The 12,648-nt window shown below is 53.3% G+C and overlaps 1 protein-coding gene across 5 annotated transcripts in view; it reads right to left on the reverse strand.

Annotated features, from left to right (window-relative positions):
- The window catches only part of TTC7A (tetratricopeptide repeat domain 7A), a 160,705-nt gene that overhangs the window by 14,857 nt on the left and 133,200 nt on the right, over positions 1 to 12,648 (reverse strand). For all 5 annotated transcript variants that reach the window (XM_030799366.1, XM_030799364.1, XM_030799365.1 and 2 more), the window contains 2 exons: positions 10,880 to 10,977; positions 8,718 to 8,852 (listed from right to left, as the gene is read on the reverse strand). In XM_030799366.1, coding sequence (XP_030655226.1) covers positions 8,718 to 8,852; positions 10,880 to 10,977 — 233 coding nt within the window. The remainder of the gene's footprint in view (positions 1 to 8,717; positions 8,853 to 10,879; positions 10,978 to 12,648) is intronic.

Below are 12,648 nucleotides of genomic sequence, written 5' to 3' on the forward strand. Positions count from 1 at the left end.
CTGGGGAACCAGTCTTAGGTGACGAACACCATCCCACCGAATCACAGCATGGGACACACTGACTATGGGATGTAGTGGGAACACTAGGTAACGGTTTCTGAGTGCTTCCTCTGTGTCAGGCACCTTGCTAAGTGCCAGTCAATGGCACCAAGATCATCCCAGTTAATGCTCACAAAAACCCTGTAGAACAAGTGTTTTTTTCTTTTTTTTTTTTTTTTTTTGAGACAGGGTCTCCTTTGTCACCCAGGCTGGAGTGCACTGGTGTGACCATGGCTCACTGCAGCTTTTTTTTTTTTTTTTAATTAATTTATTTAGAAACAGAGTTTCCCTCTGTTGTCCAGGCTGCAGTGCAGTGGCGCGATCTCAGCTCACTGTAACCTCTGCCCCCCTGGGTTTAAGTGATTTTCCTGTCTCAGCCTCCTGAGTAGCTGGGATTACAGGCACGCACCACCACGCCTGGCTAATTTTTGTATTTTTGGTAGAGGGGCTCAGGCTGGTCTCAGACTCCTGGCCTCAAGTGATCTGCCCACCTTAGCCTCCCAAAGTGCTAGGATTACAAGTGTGAGCCACCATGCCTGGCCTCACTGCAGCCTTGACCTCTTGGGCTCAAGCAATCCTCCTACCTCAGTCTCCCGAGTAGCTGGGACTACGGACATGTGCCAACACACCCAGCTAATTTTTGTATTTTTTTGTAGAAATGGGGTTTTGCCATGTTGCCCAGGCTGGTCTTGAACTCCTGGGCTCAAGAGATCCTCCCACCTCAGTCTCCAAAGTGCTGAGATTATAGGCATGAGCCACCGCACCCTGCACAAGTACTTTTATTACCCCACTTTAGAGGGGCAAAAACTGGGCACAGAGGGGTCAAGGCATGGGACTAAGGCCACACTGGGAGTAAGTGATGAAGCCAGGGTTTGCACTGGGCCGTCTGACTTCAGAACCTTGCGTGGGGACATGGCGTCCCCTGAGCTAAGAGCTTGCTCAGGTGACTCCAGCCTCTTTTTCAGTGTTCCTTCACTTTGTTCATTGCATGTCCAGGGAGAAGGGGATGGAAGCAGACCAGGGCGCTCTCTTTGGGCCCCTTGGTCTCCCAGGCAGGGGCTGACTGAAGGTGGGCGTGTGCTCAGAGCCAGGGAGAACCAAATGACCCTGCCAAGGATGGGGTGGGAGGATGAGGGAGAAGAAGCTCAGGGGCAAAGGAGGGCACAAACCAGGCAGTGTTGTTAACAGCTACAGAAACCACCCCTGCGCTGATGGGAGAGCTGATGGGCCAAGCCCCGGGTTTGGGAAACACTTTCTCATTAATCCTGACAGCAAGTCTTGAAAGCAGGCAGGTGCTATCCTAATCCATACTTTAAAAATGCAGGTGGCTGGGCGCCGTGGCTCACGCCTGTAGTCCCAGCACTTTGGGAGGCCAAGGCGGGTAGATCACCAGGTCAGGAGTTCAAGACCAGCCTGGCCAGGATGGTGAAACCCCGTCTCTAGTAAAAATACAAAAAAATTAGCTGGGCATGGTGGCGGGTGCCTGTGGTCCCAGGTACTCGGGAGGCTGAGGCAGAGAGTTGATTGAATCTGGGAGGCAGAGGCTGTGGTGAGCTGAGATCGCGCCACTGTGCTCCAGCCTGGGTGACAGAATGAGACTCCATATCAAAAAAAAAAAAAAAAAAAAAAGCAGGCTTAGAAGGTAAGGACCCCACCCCATTCCCTCACTGAGAAAGGGCAAAGCCAGGGCTGGACTCCCCAGCAGTTCTGTGGCCTCCCTCCAAAGCAGACACACACCCCTTTGGGCCAGCAGGCAGGAGAGGATCTGTCCCGCAATCAGAGGAGTAGGAAATGGGGCAGTTTCTCCAACCCAGGCCAGCCCACACAAACACACATTTCAGACCCACGCGGCACAGGCATACCCCACGGCAGGCACTTTAGGAGACGAGGCTTTTCGGCCTCACTGGGCACTCAGCCTTTGTCCAAAGCAGCCCCCAGGCTTGGCTGCCCACTCCTGGGGCTGAGCCTATGCTGAAGGCACAGAAGGATCGAGACACAGATGGGGAACGCAGAAGGGCCAGCAGAGTCTGACTTGTGGTTTTGCCAAGAACTCTGCCTAGCAAAAGCTGACAGCTGAGGTTACCCTAGTTCAGATTATGTCTGGGGTGGGATAGAGAACAGATATGCCCAAGGGAAGCTCTCAGAAAGAGGTGGAGAAACCAGGCCCAGACATTCCCTCCTCCTGTCCCAACAGGCAGCAGAAAAGGCCTAACTAAAACCTTGACTGCAACACAGGCACTGGGGTGCTTAGCACGAGCATTGCCTAAGGTTCATTGTGCAACCGGAGTAGCCTGCCACATCCTAAAATACGACGCTTTCTGAGTGAGAGGACTCTTTTTCTCTAGTGGATATGAGAACTTGGGAGGATCAGAGAATTAAACACAGAGAAGCCAGGCTTCCTGGATATGGGAGAGAAATGAGGGCTCTAGTCCCTGGGGACAGCCTGAAATGGAGATTCCCAAGGCAGAGAGCACAGGAAATGGGGGCTTTGAATCCAGGGGCAGATGGCTGGTCGGGGGAGGGGTCAGAGATTTGGCTATCTCAGCCTCAGCTCTCCCTCTCTGCTTTGCTGTTGAGCTGCTGCTGGGGCGTCTGAACAGGCTGCCTTCATAACTGAGTGCTTAACATACAATTATTGAGTACTGACTATGTGCCTGGTCTCCCCACAAGGAGGAGAAAGAGTGGGGGCAGGGGTGGGAGCAGCTGAGCCACCAAACCACTTCAGAGATCAGGGCAGTGGAATGACAAGTGCCACATCTGAGTGTTATGGGCACTCAAGAGGGGCCAGGTCGGTGCTGCTGGTGTGGTCAGGGAAGTCTTCCTGAGGGAGGTGGCATTGGAGCTGGAGCCTGAAGGCTGCAGAGGCCTTTGGACTAAGAGGACAAGGAAGGTGGGCTGGGCTCCACTGTGGCAGAATCCCTCAGGGTCATGAGAGAGGAGAGGCAGAAGGAGGTGTGTGGGTGTGACTTTTGCAGGGTGGCTGCTTCTTCCATCACCAGAAGCTCAGTTTAGCTGAGGGCCCAGGAGTCAAGCTCCCCACTCCCCTGGTCCACTTGACCCTGGCACAGCTCATTAAGCTGTTTACAACTTGCTGCCCTGTCTCCAGGGGCTGCCCCTGGTCCCTCCCTTGGGGACCCCTCACAGTGTATTCACAACAACAGATTTTAGAGGGTACCCCACCCAATCCCAATCCCTCTTGCCTTGGGGCCCTGGGTCTTCCAGAGGCCAGGGCCTTGCTGGGCTGGCCATACACCAGAGAACACGTCCTGAAGAACCGTTAGGGCTGCTCCACTGACGGGGCTCCATCCCCAGTTAGACAGGAAACCAGAAGACACAGACCAGAGCCCGAGCAGGGAGGCCTCCTGAGGGCTTCCGGCGGCCTGGCAGACAGTGCCCAGCAGGGCCAGCCTCCTGGGTAGGCCTCTGACCTGCACACAGGCCCAAAAGTCTGGGGTGACAGTGCACCGCCCCTTGCTAGTCTCAGTGTCTCTGAGCAGGTGCCTTCAGCTCCTGCTCGATGCTTTGCCCACCATGGTCAGATAGCTGCAGTAGCCCTGGGGTGCCACATCCACCCATGGCCCTGATCCTTCCCAGCCTGGCCCTGGCTGCCAGGACCCAGTGGTGCCTACACCCATCCCAGCATCCCCTGGCCAGGGCACCACATTTTCCTTGAATTTTCATTGTCGAGGTCATCATCCAACACATGGGGCCTTACTGCACCCTCAGCGTCAAGGGGCCCCTCCATTCCTTCACGCTGTCTTCCCCTTTCTGATTTTCCCTCTGCTCTCATCATCCTCCTGTCTACCCCCTGACCTCTTCTCTTGCTTGTCTGTCTCCGGTTTTCCTCCTCTTCCCTCCATCTCTCTCCACCCCCTCTCCTCTGTGCTTTCTCTCGGCAGGCTACAAATGGAAAACATCTGTTCCCTGGAGCTTTGCAAGGGGCCCTTTTATTATTTTTTTGAGGCATTCTGGTCTAACCCCGCACCCAGAGCTGGTTCCAGTCTTCCTGCCAAAGCTGAGGCTCTCCCACCCCAGGCAGGGGGATGGGCCCACTTTCCATGGGCTATTTCCACACCCCCTTTGCAGGGAGGGCCTTGACCGCAGGCTGGCCCTGTGCTGATGAGCAGGGTAGAGAGAGCCTGGGCTCACCCCTAAGGTCTCTTAGGGCCTCTCCAGGTGAGTGTGCCTCCTACAGAGACCCTCCCCTAGACTTCAGAGAGGTGAGCCGCAGGGCAGGAGAGAAATAGGTTAGGCCCCCCAAAATAATTCACCATGGCTAGCCTTGACCCTCTGTGGGGGCTGTTTTGGTGACCCCAAGGAAATAAGCATCAGATGCTCAGAGCATATGAATGCCCAGAAAAAGAAGGAAGGTGGGGAGAGGGCAAGGGAGGAAGGAGAGTGAAGACTAAGGGGGCTAGAACAGAGAACGCCCAGGCCAACACAGGGAATCCAAAGGTCTCCAGGGAGTTCTCAGGTTGGTCTGAGACCCTCCATCCCTGGGACCCACAGGGCACAAGGCAGTCAGGGGCTGCAAGGGCCTGTCCTGAGAGTGGCCTCGCTGACTTGGGAAGCTGGGAGGAGGGAAGAAAAAGCTGGAGCCAGGGAAGAGGAGGACCTGGGAAGAAGGCACTGAATGAAGACAGGAGGGGGCAGGAAGGATGACAAAGAGTAGAGGAGCATGTAGGACCAAGGGTGAGCGCCAGCTTCTCCCTGGACTATGGCTTCATCATAAACACCTGCTTCAGCCACAGTGCTGGCCACCCCACCCCAGCCCCTCAAGTCTGCCCAGGAGACACCTGGGGTGGCCTCCAACTGCAGGCCAGGGCACTGGCACCAGACCATAGGAGTCTGGCATCGGGGAGCTGAGACTCAGGCCAGCTTCCCCTAAACCTAGAGAAAGCCCAGAGCTGCCCATGAGCCCTTGGACCTCCAGGGCAGGGGCACTCTCCCTACATGCATCTCTTGCTCTGGCCCACTGTCAGCTCCCAGAGCCGTGACCTGGGATCATGGGGATCATGGGGGATGAAGGGGTAGTTCTTGCTTTTAGGGAAAGCACCTCTCTCAACACTCAGATCCTGGAGCATCTATGGGACTCTGTGCCTCTCCCACTCTCACACAGACCCGCTGCCCAAGAGGCATTGCCCTGCAGCCTGTCTCTCAACTGGGTGCCATTCATCAGCTTCTCACACTGGACTGGAATTGGAAGGAGGCTTGCAGAAGGGAGGAGAGGAGGGCAAGAGTTGAGGGAGGAAGGCTATGACAGTCCCTTTGAATTCAACCAAAGAGTGAATTCACGATGGAACTTACTGTCAAACAGATTGGGATGCAATTTATCTTGAACCAAACCAGGGGGATTAGCTCCTTCCAAAATGATCAAGGCATCTTTTTCCCTTCCTGCAAATTTGCTGCAGCTGGTAGAGTCATTAGGCGGGGTTTGGCGGGGGGATGCTGATCGTATTCTTAGCCTGGGTCAGGTGGGGGAGGCGGTTTGGGGAGATCATTGCCCTGGTGATCTGGTCCTGGCAGCCCTCCATTCAACAGGTGCTTGGTAGATGCTTGCTAGTGATGATGGCAGCCAGGGGAGGGGAGAGGGCTCAGGGGGTGCAAATTACCCTGGAATTCTCTCATGCTCAGAATGAAAGAGCTAGGACACCTTCTCATGTTCCTTTCCTGGCCGTGGCGGTTGTGCACCAGTCACCAGTCTATTCTCCCCTTTTTCTAGCAGTATAGATCCCCTGGCTTTTTTTTTTTTTTTTGAGACAGGGTCTCACTCCCATTGCCCAGGCTGGCATGCAGTGGCACAGTCTCAGTTCACTGCAGCCTCGACTTCCTAGGCTCAAGTGATCCTCCCACCTCAGCCTCCAGAGTAGGTGAGACTACAGGCATGCACCACCATGCCCAGATAATTATTTTGTATTTTTAGTAGAGATGGGGTTTTACCATGTTGCCTGGGTTGGTCTTGAACTCCTGGGCTCCAGCCATCTGCCTGCCTCGGCCTCCCAAAGTGCTCGGATTACAGGCATGAGCCACCGCGCCTGGCCTGATCCCCTGCCTTTTAATGGGACACCCGGAATAATGACATCTGCCAGAGCCCTCTGCAGTTAGGGGCAGTCAAATAACTAAGTTCTGGCCAACGGATCATGAGGGGAGGTGATGTGTGCCAATTCCAGGACATGTCCTTATAGGGAAGGGGGTGCCTTTCTTCCTTGTAAATTGTTTGCCTTGGAATGTCAATGTGGCAGAGAGCCATCCTGGACCACAAGGACGACAGTGATACCCTAGGGACAGAAGAGTCGCTGTCCCAGTCAAGGCTGTCATCTGTAAACTGTTACATGAGAAAGAAATAAGCACCCACCTTGTGCAAGACACTGCTATTTTGGATCTGCTACATGCACCCAAACTGGTCTCCTAATACTACACTGCCTGACCCTGATGCAGCGCCACATTCAAAGCATTCAGATGCTGTTCTCGGAGTTCTCTTCTGTGGAGTGAACATCTAAGATAATGACCAAAGAAGAAAGGCTCATGTGCAAATGATTGAAGGGCGTGTGTTTCTCTTGACATTCCCAAGTCTAATTACTGGCTTCAGGAGGGCCTTTAACCTTACTTGGAGTTACCAGCACATGCTAACATCCCTAGTATAAAGCAATATACAACCTGAGAACTGCAAGCAAGTTTGTGATGATGGTAGTAAACAAACGAAATCAGGCCAGGTGCAGTGGCTTACACCTGTAATCCCAGCACTTTGGTGGGCCACGGCGGGCAGATCACCTGAGGTGAGGAGTTCAAAACCAGTGTGGCCAACATGGTGAAACCCTGTCTCTACTAAAAATACAAAAAAAATTAGCCGGGCACAGTGGCACACACCTGTTGTCCCAGCTACTCAGGAGGCTGAGGTGGGAGAATCATTTGAACCTGGGAGGTGGAGGTTGCAGTGAGCTGAGATTGCACCACTGCACTCCAGCCTGGGCCACAGAGTGAGACTCCGCCTCAAAAAACCAACCAACCAACCAACCAACCAACCAAAAAACACCAAGCCCCCCCACCCCCCCAAAACCAAGGCAAATCATTCAAACAAAGGCCTGGGAGCTCTGGTACAGGCAACCCACAACTGCAGAATCTGATCACTGTGATATGCTGCATTCCTTAAAGCTGGTGAAGCCCCCATCATGGGTGCGAATCTGTGGGGGCTGGGGCTCCATGCGGCCCCTTAGAAGTTGGAAGTCATTATTTTAGTCTTAGAAGTCATTAGAATCTTAGAGGACGATGGGAACCTTTGCCTAAGGCGAAGCCTTGTTTATTATTCCTCTGGATTTTTCAACATCCCTCTTCCTACTTAAGACCCAACAAGCTGACTGTGGAGCAAGTGCAGCCTCCGCCCACCCCCAGCATCTGAAGGGACCCTGAGATGCTAACTGGGACAGTTTCTGCATTGTTAAACTGCTCCCATGTCTAGCCTTCCTGTGAATCCTATCCAATGTTTTTTGCAGATTCAGAACCTACAGTGGGGAGAGCGGGGGTGTACTGCATACTAATGTGTCCGTATGTGAGGAACATGCAGTGGGAAACCTTAGATTCTCAGCTAACAAGCATATTCTGACTCTGATTTACCAAATCCCCACGTCCCAGTAATAGATCATCAACTTTCAGTTTCTTCTCCAACTCCCCCTGGGGACAACAGCACACCCCCATGATGGGGAAGGAGCAGAGAGGAGGGTAATCAGAGAAAATGCAAGAGGTGCTCCTGGGCCCAGAACTTCACTTGGGCAGCTCTAGGCCAAGGGTGGGTGTGTTGGCCTGGGGTACTTTAGGGGTCCATTTAGCCTATCCTCCTCCTCTGTCTTCTGCTGCCATTTTATTTCATTCAGGCACTTGTCATCTTTGGCCTTGGCTCGCTCTCTTTCCACTCTGATCTACCTCTCACACTACTGTCAGGGTAAATTTTCAAAACTCTTGGCAGTGAGTCCCTCCTGGGCATTCATAAGCCAGTGTTAGGACACTCGCTGTCTGTGGGGCCATGCTGCCTCTTCCTCCACCATGACTGCCACGGACGAGACGGAAGCCAAACACCTTTTGCTGAGCACTGGTAATGGCCACGCTGACTGTGTCACACACTGGTTCGTTTCAGATCAGGGCTAGCCAGCTGTGGGCCGCTTTCAGAACCCAGGTCTGTGGAACTCTGGAGCCAGGCTTCCTACAGCCTGCCTCCCCAACACTGGCTGGTCTTCAGACTCCTGGTGGCAATGGTATCACTTAGTTACCAAGAGGGACTGTCACCTGAATGGCAACCTCAAAGTTACCAGTCTTTCCTCCACCTTCAATGAATTCTACCCCCAGCCCTCTCTTTCTTGGGGCCTCCACACCTCCCCTCTCTGAGCTCTCCAGGGTTTGAAGCCTGTTTTTGAGACTGAGACAACTGTCCAACTGTGTGGCCTCTCAGGACCTCCAATCCTCTCATGTTTGGGCCTGCTTCCAGGGAAGCTGTCCCAGGCAGGAAGGCAGACACCATCTCCACCGGGCAGAGAAGGAGACCCACAGCCAGAGGCGAGGACTCTGTAACCCGCGTGGGCCTAGCAAGGAGTCCCCACCTCCCCACACTCCCTTCTCCAGGACAGGGCTCTGAGAGCACGGGTGGCCTGTAGACAGGCTGTGTGTGTCACTGGGACCAGGGCACTCACCAGCCTGCAGCCAGATCTGTTCCAGCGTGGTCCACAGCTGCATGGGGCCCTGCTTCAGGACCGAAGAGGGCACAGTCAGCTCTGACATGGCCTCCTCCAGCCGGGAGGCTGCGATGGACGAAGCTCGCCGGGAGCCTGCAGAGCAAGAGGGCATGAGCTGAACAGTGGTCAGAGGTCCACACGTTGCAGGCCCCAGGAGCAGTCATTGCCCAGCACCATGGGGAGACAGGGCACCCTGAATCAGGGTAGGGTGGTGTGGCTGGGCAGCCAGAAAGCAGCCTACAGACCCACTAGGGAGGGCCCACTATGTCCTCTCACCCACAGCTGGGGAGGGGAGCTCTTTGGAGGAAAATCAGGCAGAGATCCCATTAGAATCTGTTCCTAGGAAAACAGTAATGTCAGCAAAGGTGCTCTTTATGTGAACACAACAGAAATGACCTCAGTGTCCAACAATAGGGATTGATTAAAAATAAGTGGGGGGGCCGGGCGCGGTGGCTCACGCCTGTAATCAAAGCACTTTAGGAGGCCGAGGTGGGCGGATCACTAGGTCAGGAGATCGAGACCACGGTGAAACCCCGTCTCTACTAAAAATACAAAAAATTAGCCGGGCATAGTGGCGGGCGCCTGTAGTCCCAGCTACTCAGGCTGAGGCAGGAGAATGGCGTGAACCCGGGAGGCGGAGCTTGCAGTGAGCCGAGATTGCGCTACTGTGCTCCAGCCTGGGCGACAGAGCGAGACTCCGTCTCAAAAAAAAAAAAAAAAAAAAAAAAAAAAAAAAAAAATAAGTGGGGGTATAATCATCCCAGACTCTGCGGTCATTAAAATAACAAAATACAAATACAGATATCAATGTAGAAAGATGTTCACACTATATAGTTAGGTGAAAACAAGCAAGTTACAAAAGAATAGGACCACATTTTTATAAAAAATATGGGCATGGAAAAAAGTCTGAAAGGCCATTTATTAAGGTCTAAGTGGTGAAATTAGGAATGATTTTTCTTTTCTTCCCTTGGCTATTTTCACTCTCTGTTTTCACAAGTGCATATTATCATTTGTTTGTAGAAAGGTCCCCATTCAAGGCTGTGCTATGAAGGACTGGATAGCAGCTCAAGTCAGAATACTGCCCTCTGGAAAACCTCTCCCGGTGGCAGTTCTGTGTGACATGGGCTCTGGTTCAGGATATATAAGCTGTTGACATTTATAATTCCCATGCAGGTGAAATGTGAGTACTTTCTCTCTCTGTCACAGACGCAATAAAGGCTCCAATAAACTCAGGAGACCTCAGGGCAAACCACGGATGACTTCAGTTTATGAGACAAGTGTATGTGGAGTCCTAATAACTTTGTTCATGATTCTTCCCTCTTTAATTGCAAGGGAGCTACCATTCCCCACTTCCTTAACCATTCCCTCCTGGGAGACAGAAGCTCTGCATACAGCCATACACCCCTGAGATGTGCCTCTAAAGTTGGGTGCTAGGTTTGGCTTCTGAAATCAACTCTGTCACTTGACAGCAAAGGTGCAAGGCTTTGTCCACAGAAAGGCTCATGTCCACAGAAGTGAAAACAAAGGCTCATGTCCACAGAAGCGGAAAAACTGAGCAATTCCACTAAATACAACTCCACTCACACTTTCTTTCCCATGACAAATTCTTGTGTTTTTGATGAAGGTGTTTTGTTTAAAGCAGGTCCTCAGTTAAAAAATGTTAAGTCTGCAGTTCCTGAACTCATTTGAATTTCACAAGCCATGGGTTTCAGGATGAGTTTTTCCAGGAAAGAGTCTGCTTTCAGCTTAGAATTGTAAAGAGCTCAGTCCATTCCTTTCTATTTGACTTGATCTGCCGAGGACATTAGGTGGACTGTGGCCTCTGGCTTGAGCTGAAGGGGAAACGGTTTCTGTGCTCCACAGCCACCTTTCCAGCCAGGCTCCTCTTTCTTCACCCCCATGCAGGAGGCAAGGTTCCTCCCCTGCCCACTGCCCACTGTGGGACCAGCAGCCAGCCCCTACCCAGAGCCAAGATCAGCCCTAGAAGTTGCCTGAGCTGGCGAGGAGCCAGTGGTGGGCTTGGCCCGGCTGGGAGGTGCCCCTCTCCATGTTGGTGCTCTCAAGCTGGGAGCGTGAGCTGTGCGTCCAGGCACACAGCTGCCCAAGGAGCTCATTCTTACCAGAGTCTGCATCATGGGCATCAGGCAAAGTCAGGTGCATGCCACTCTGCTTCTTCACAGTGAGGCCCTCACCGAGGCTGCCATCCTTTTCCAGGCCTCTGGAAGGCAAAAAGAGGGCCAGGGTCCGGTAAGGAAGAGGGCTAGCGTCACAGGGCCCAGTGAGGTAGAGGGCTAGTGTCACAGGGACTGGCAGGGAGAATGGGACAGCCTCACTTCAGGCAGGCTCTGGGGCTGTGGGTTCAGGCCCAAAGACAGAGCTGAAGTCACCAACATCACTAGAGAAGCAGGAGGGATCAACATGGGTCGCCTGCCACACAGGCTGAGACCTGGAAACTCTCCCACATTCCCTACTATCTTCTCTGAAGTGGGTAAGGCCAGAAGCTCCCCAGGCCAGGGGGAACAACATCCAGCAGAGTGCCAGGCAGAGAGTGGGGACTGTGGACTGACTGCCAAGGAAAGCCTGGTCTTCACAGGGCACTAGAAGTGCTGCAACCCCCAAACCCCTATGGAAAAAGGGCCTGGATGTCACCCCCTGCCTCAGGCTTCCATTCCTTGGGCTGCCAGGGGGTCCCCAGAGGAGCCAGCGGAAGCCCCTGGGGTGGCAGATTAAACAGTCATGGAGATCCCATCTTGTCCCCCAACCCTTATCCCCAATTTCCCAGATCCCTGCTGCTATACTGCTGGTGGGGGGGCAGGGGTTCCTCTTTTCACAGAGTGGGGGCTGGGTGGAGCCAGGAAATAGCCTCCAGCTTAAGCCCGCCATGGCCATCCTGGGGCACAAGCAGCCCCAGCCAGCGCATTCCCACTGCCGAGGAAGCCCACAACCTTTGACCCTGTCGACCGGGGAAACTTAGAGAATAGAAGCAGAAGGCACAGGAGAGGAAGAGGCAGGCCAAGCCTGGGCAAGAAGGTTTCTTTCCTTTAGAGAAGCACCAAGATGATGATCCCACAATGAATACCAGGGGTGTCCTTGCCATCCTAACTCAGGCTCACCCTGGCTTCAACTTGGGCCTGGGAATTTTAGTGGGCATCAGAGGAAACCATCTATAAAACCACAATGGCTCAGGGCTGGCTCCCTTCCTCTCCCACCCCTTCCCATTCCCAGGAGGCACAAAGTGTGGTGCAAAAAAGCCAGAGACAGGCCAGGCATGGAGGCTCATGCCCATAATCCCAGCACTTTGGGAGGCTGAGGCAGGAGGATCACCTGAGGGCAAGAGTTCAACAACAGCTTAGATAACACAGTGTGACCCCATCTCTACGAAAAATGTTTAAATTAACCAGACATGGTGGTGGGTGCCTGTAGTCCCGGCTATTTGGGAGGCTGAGGCAGGAGGATTGATTAAGCCCAGGGGATAGAGGCTGCAGTGAGCTGTGATTGTGCCACTGCACTCCAGCCTGGGCAACAGGGCGAGACCCTGTCTCAAAAAAACAAAAACAATACAAAACAAAAAAGCCAGAAACACTAGGTTGGAATCATGGGCCACCTTTCTCAGCTTTGTGACCGTTGGCAATGCTACTTGACCTTTCTAAGTCTTAGGTTTCTCATCTTGAAAATGGTCGTGAGAATGTCCATCACACAAGGTGTTCGTGGGGAGTAAATGAGACGTGGGCAGATCCTGGTGCAGGGCTGGCGTGAAGCAGGGCTGGGTGCAGCTTCCCATCCTACTCTTTCTCCCATCCCGTGAAGGCGCCTTTCCTAGGGCTCCACAAAGAGTCCATCTCCAGGACTACACTTGGTTCTAGGCCAACGTACAGCATGGTCCCTACCT

Source organism: Nomascus leucogenys, chromosome 19 (assembly GCF_006542625.1).
Source record: "Nomascus leucogenys isolate Asia chromosome 19, Asia_NLE_v1, whole genome shotgun sequence".
NCBI lineage: Eukaryota > Metazoa > Chordata > Mammalia > Primates > Hylobatidae > Nomascus > Nomascus leucogenys.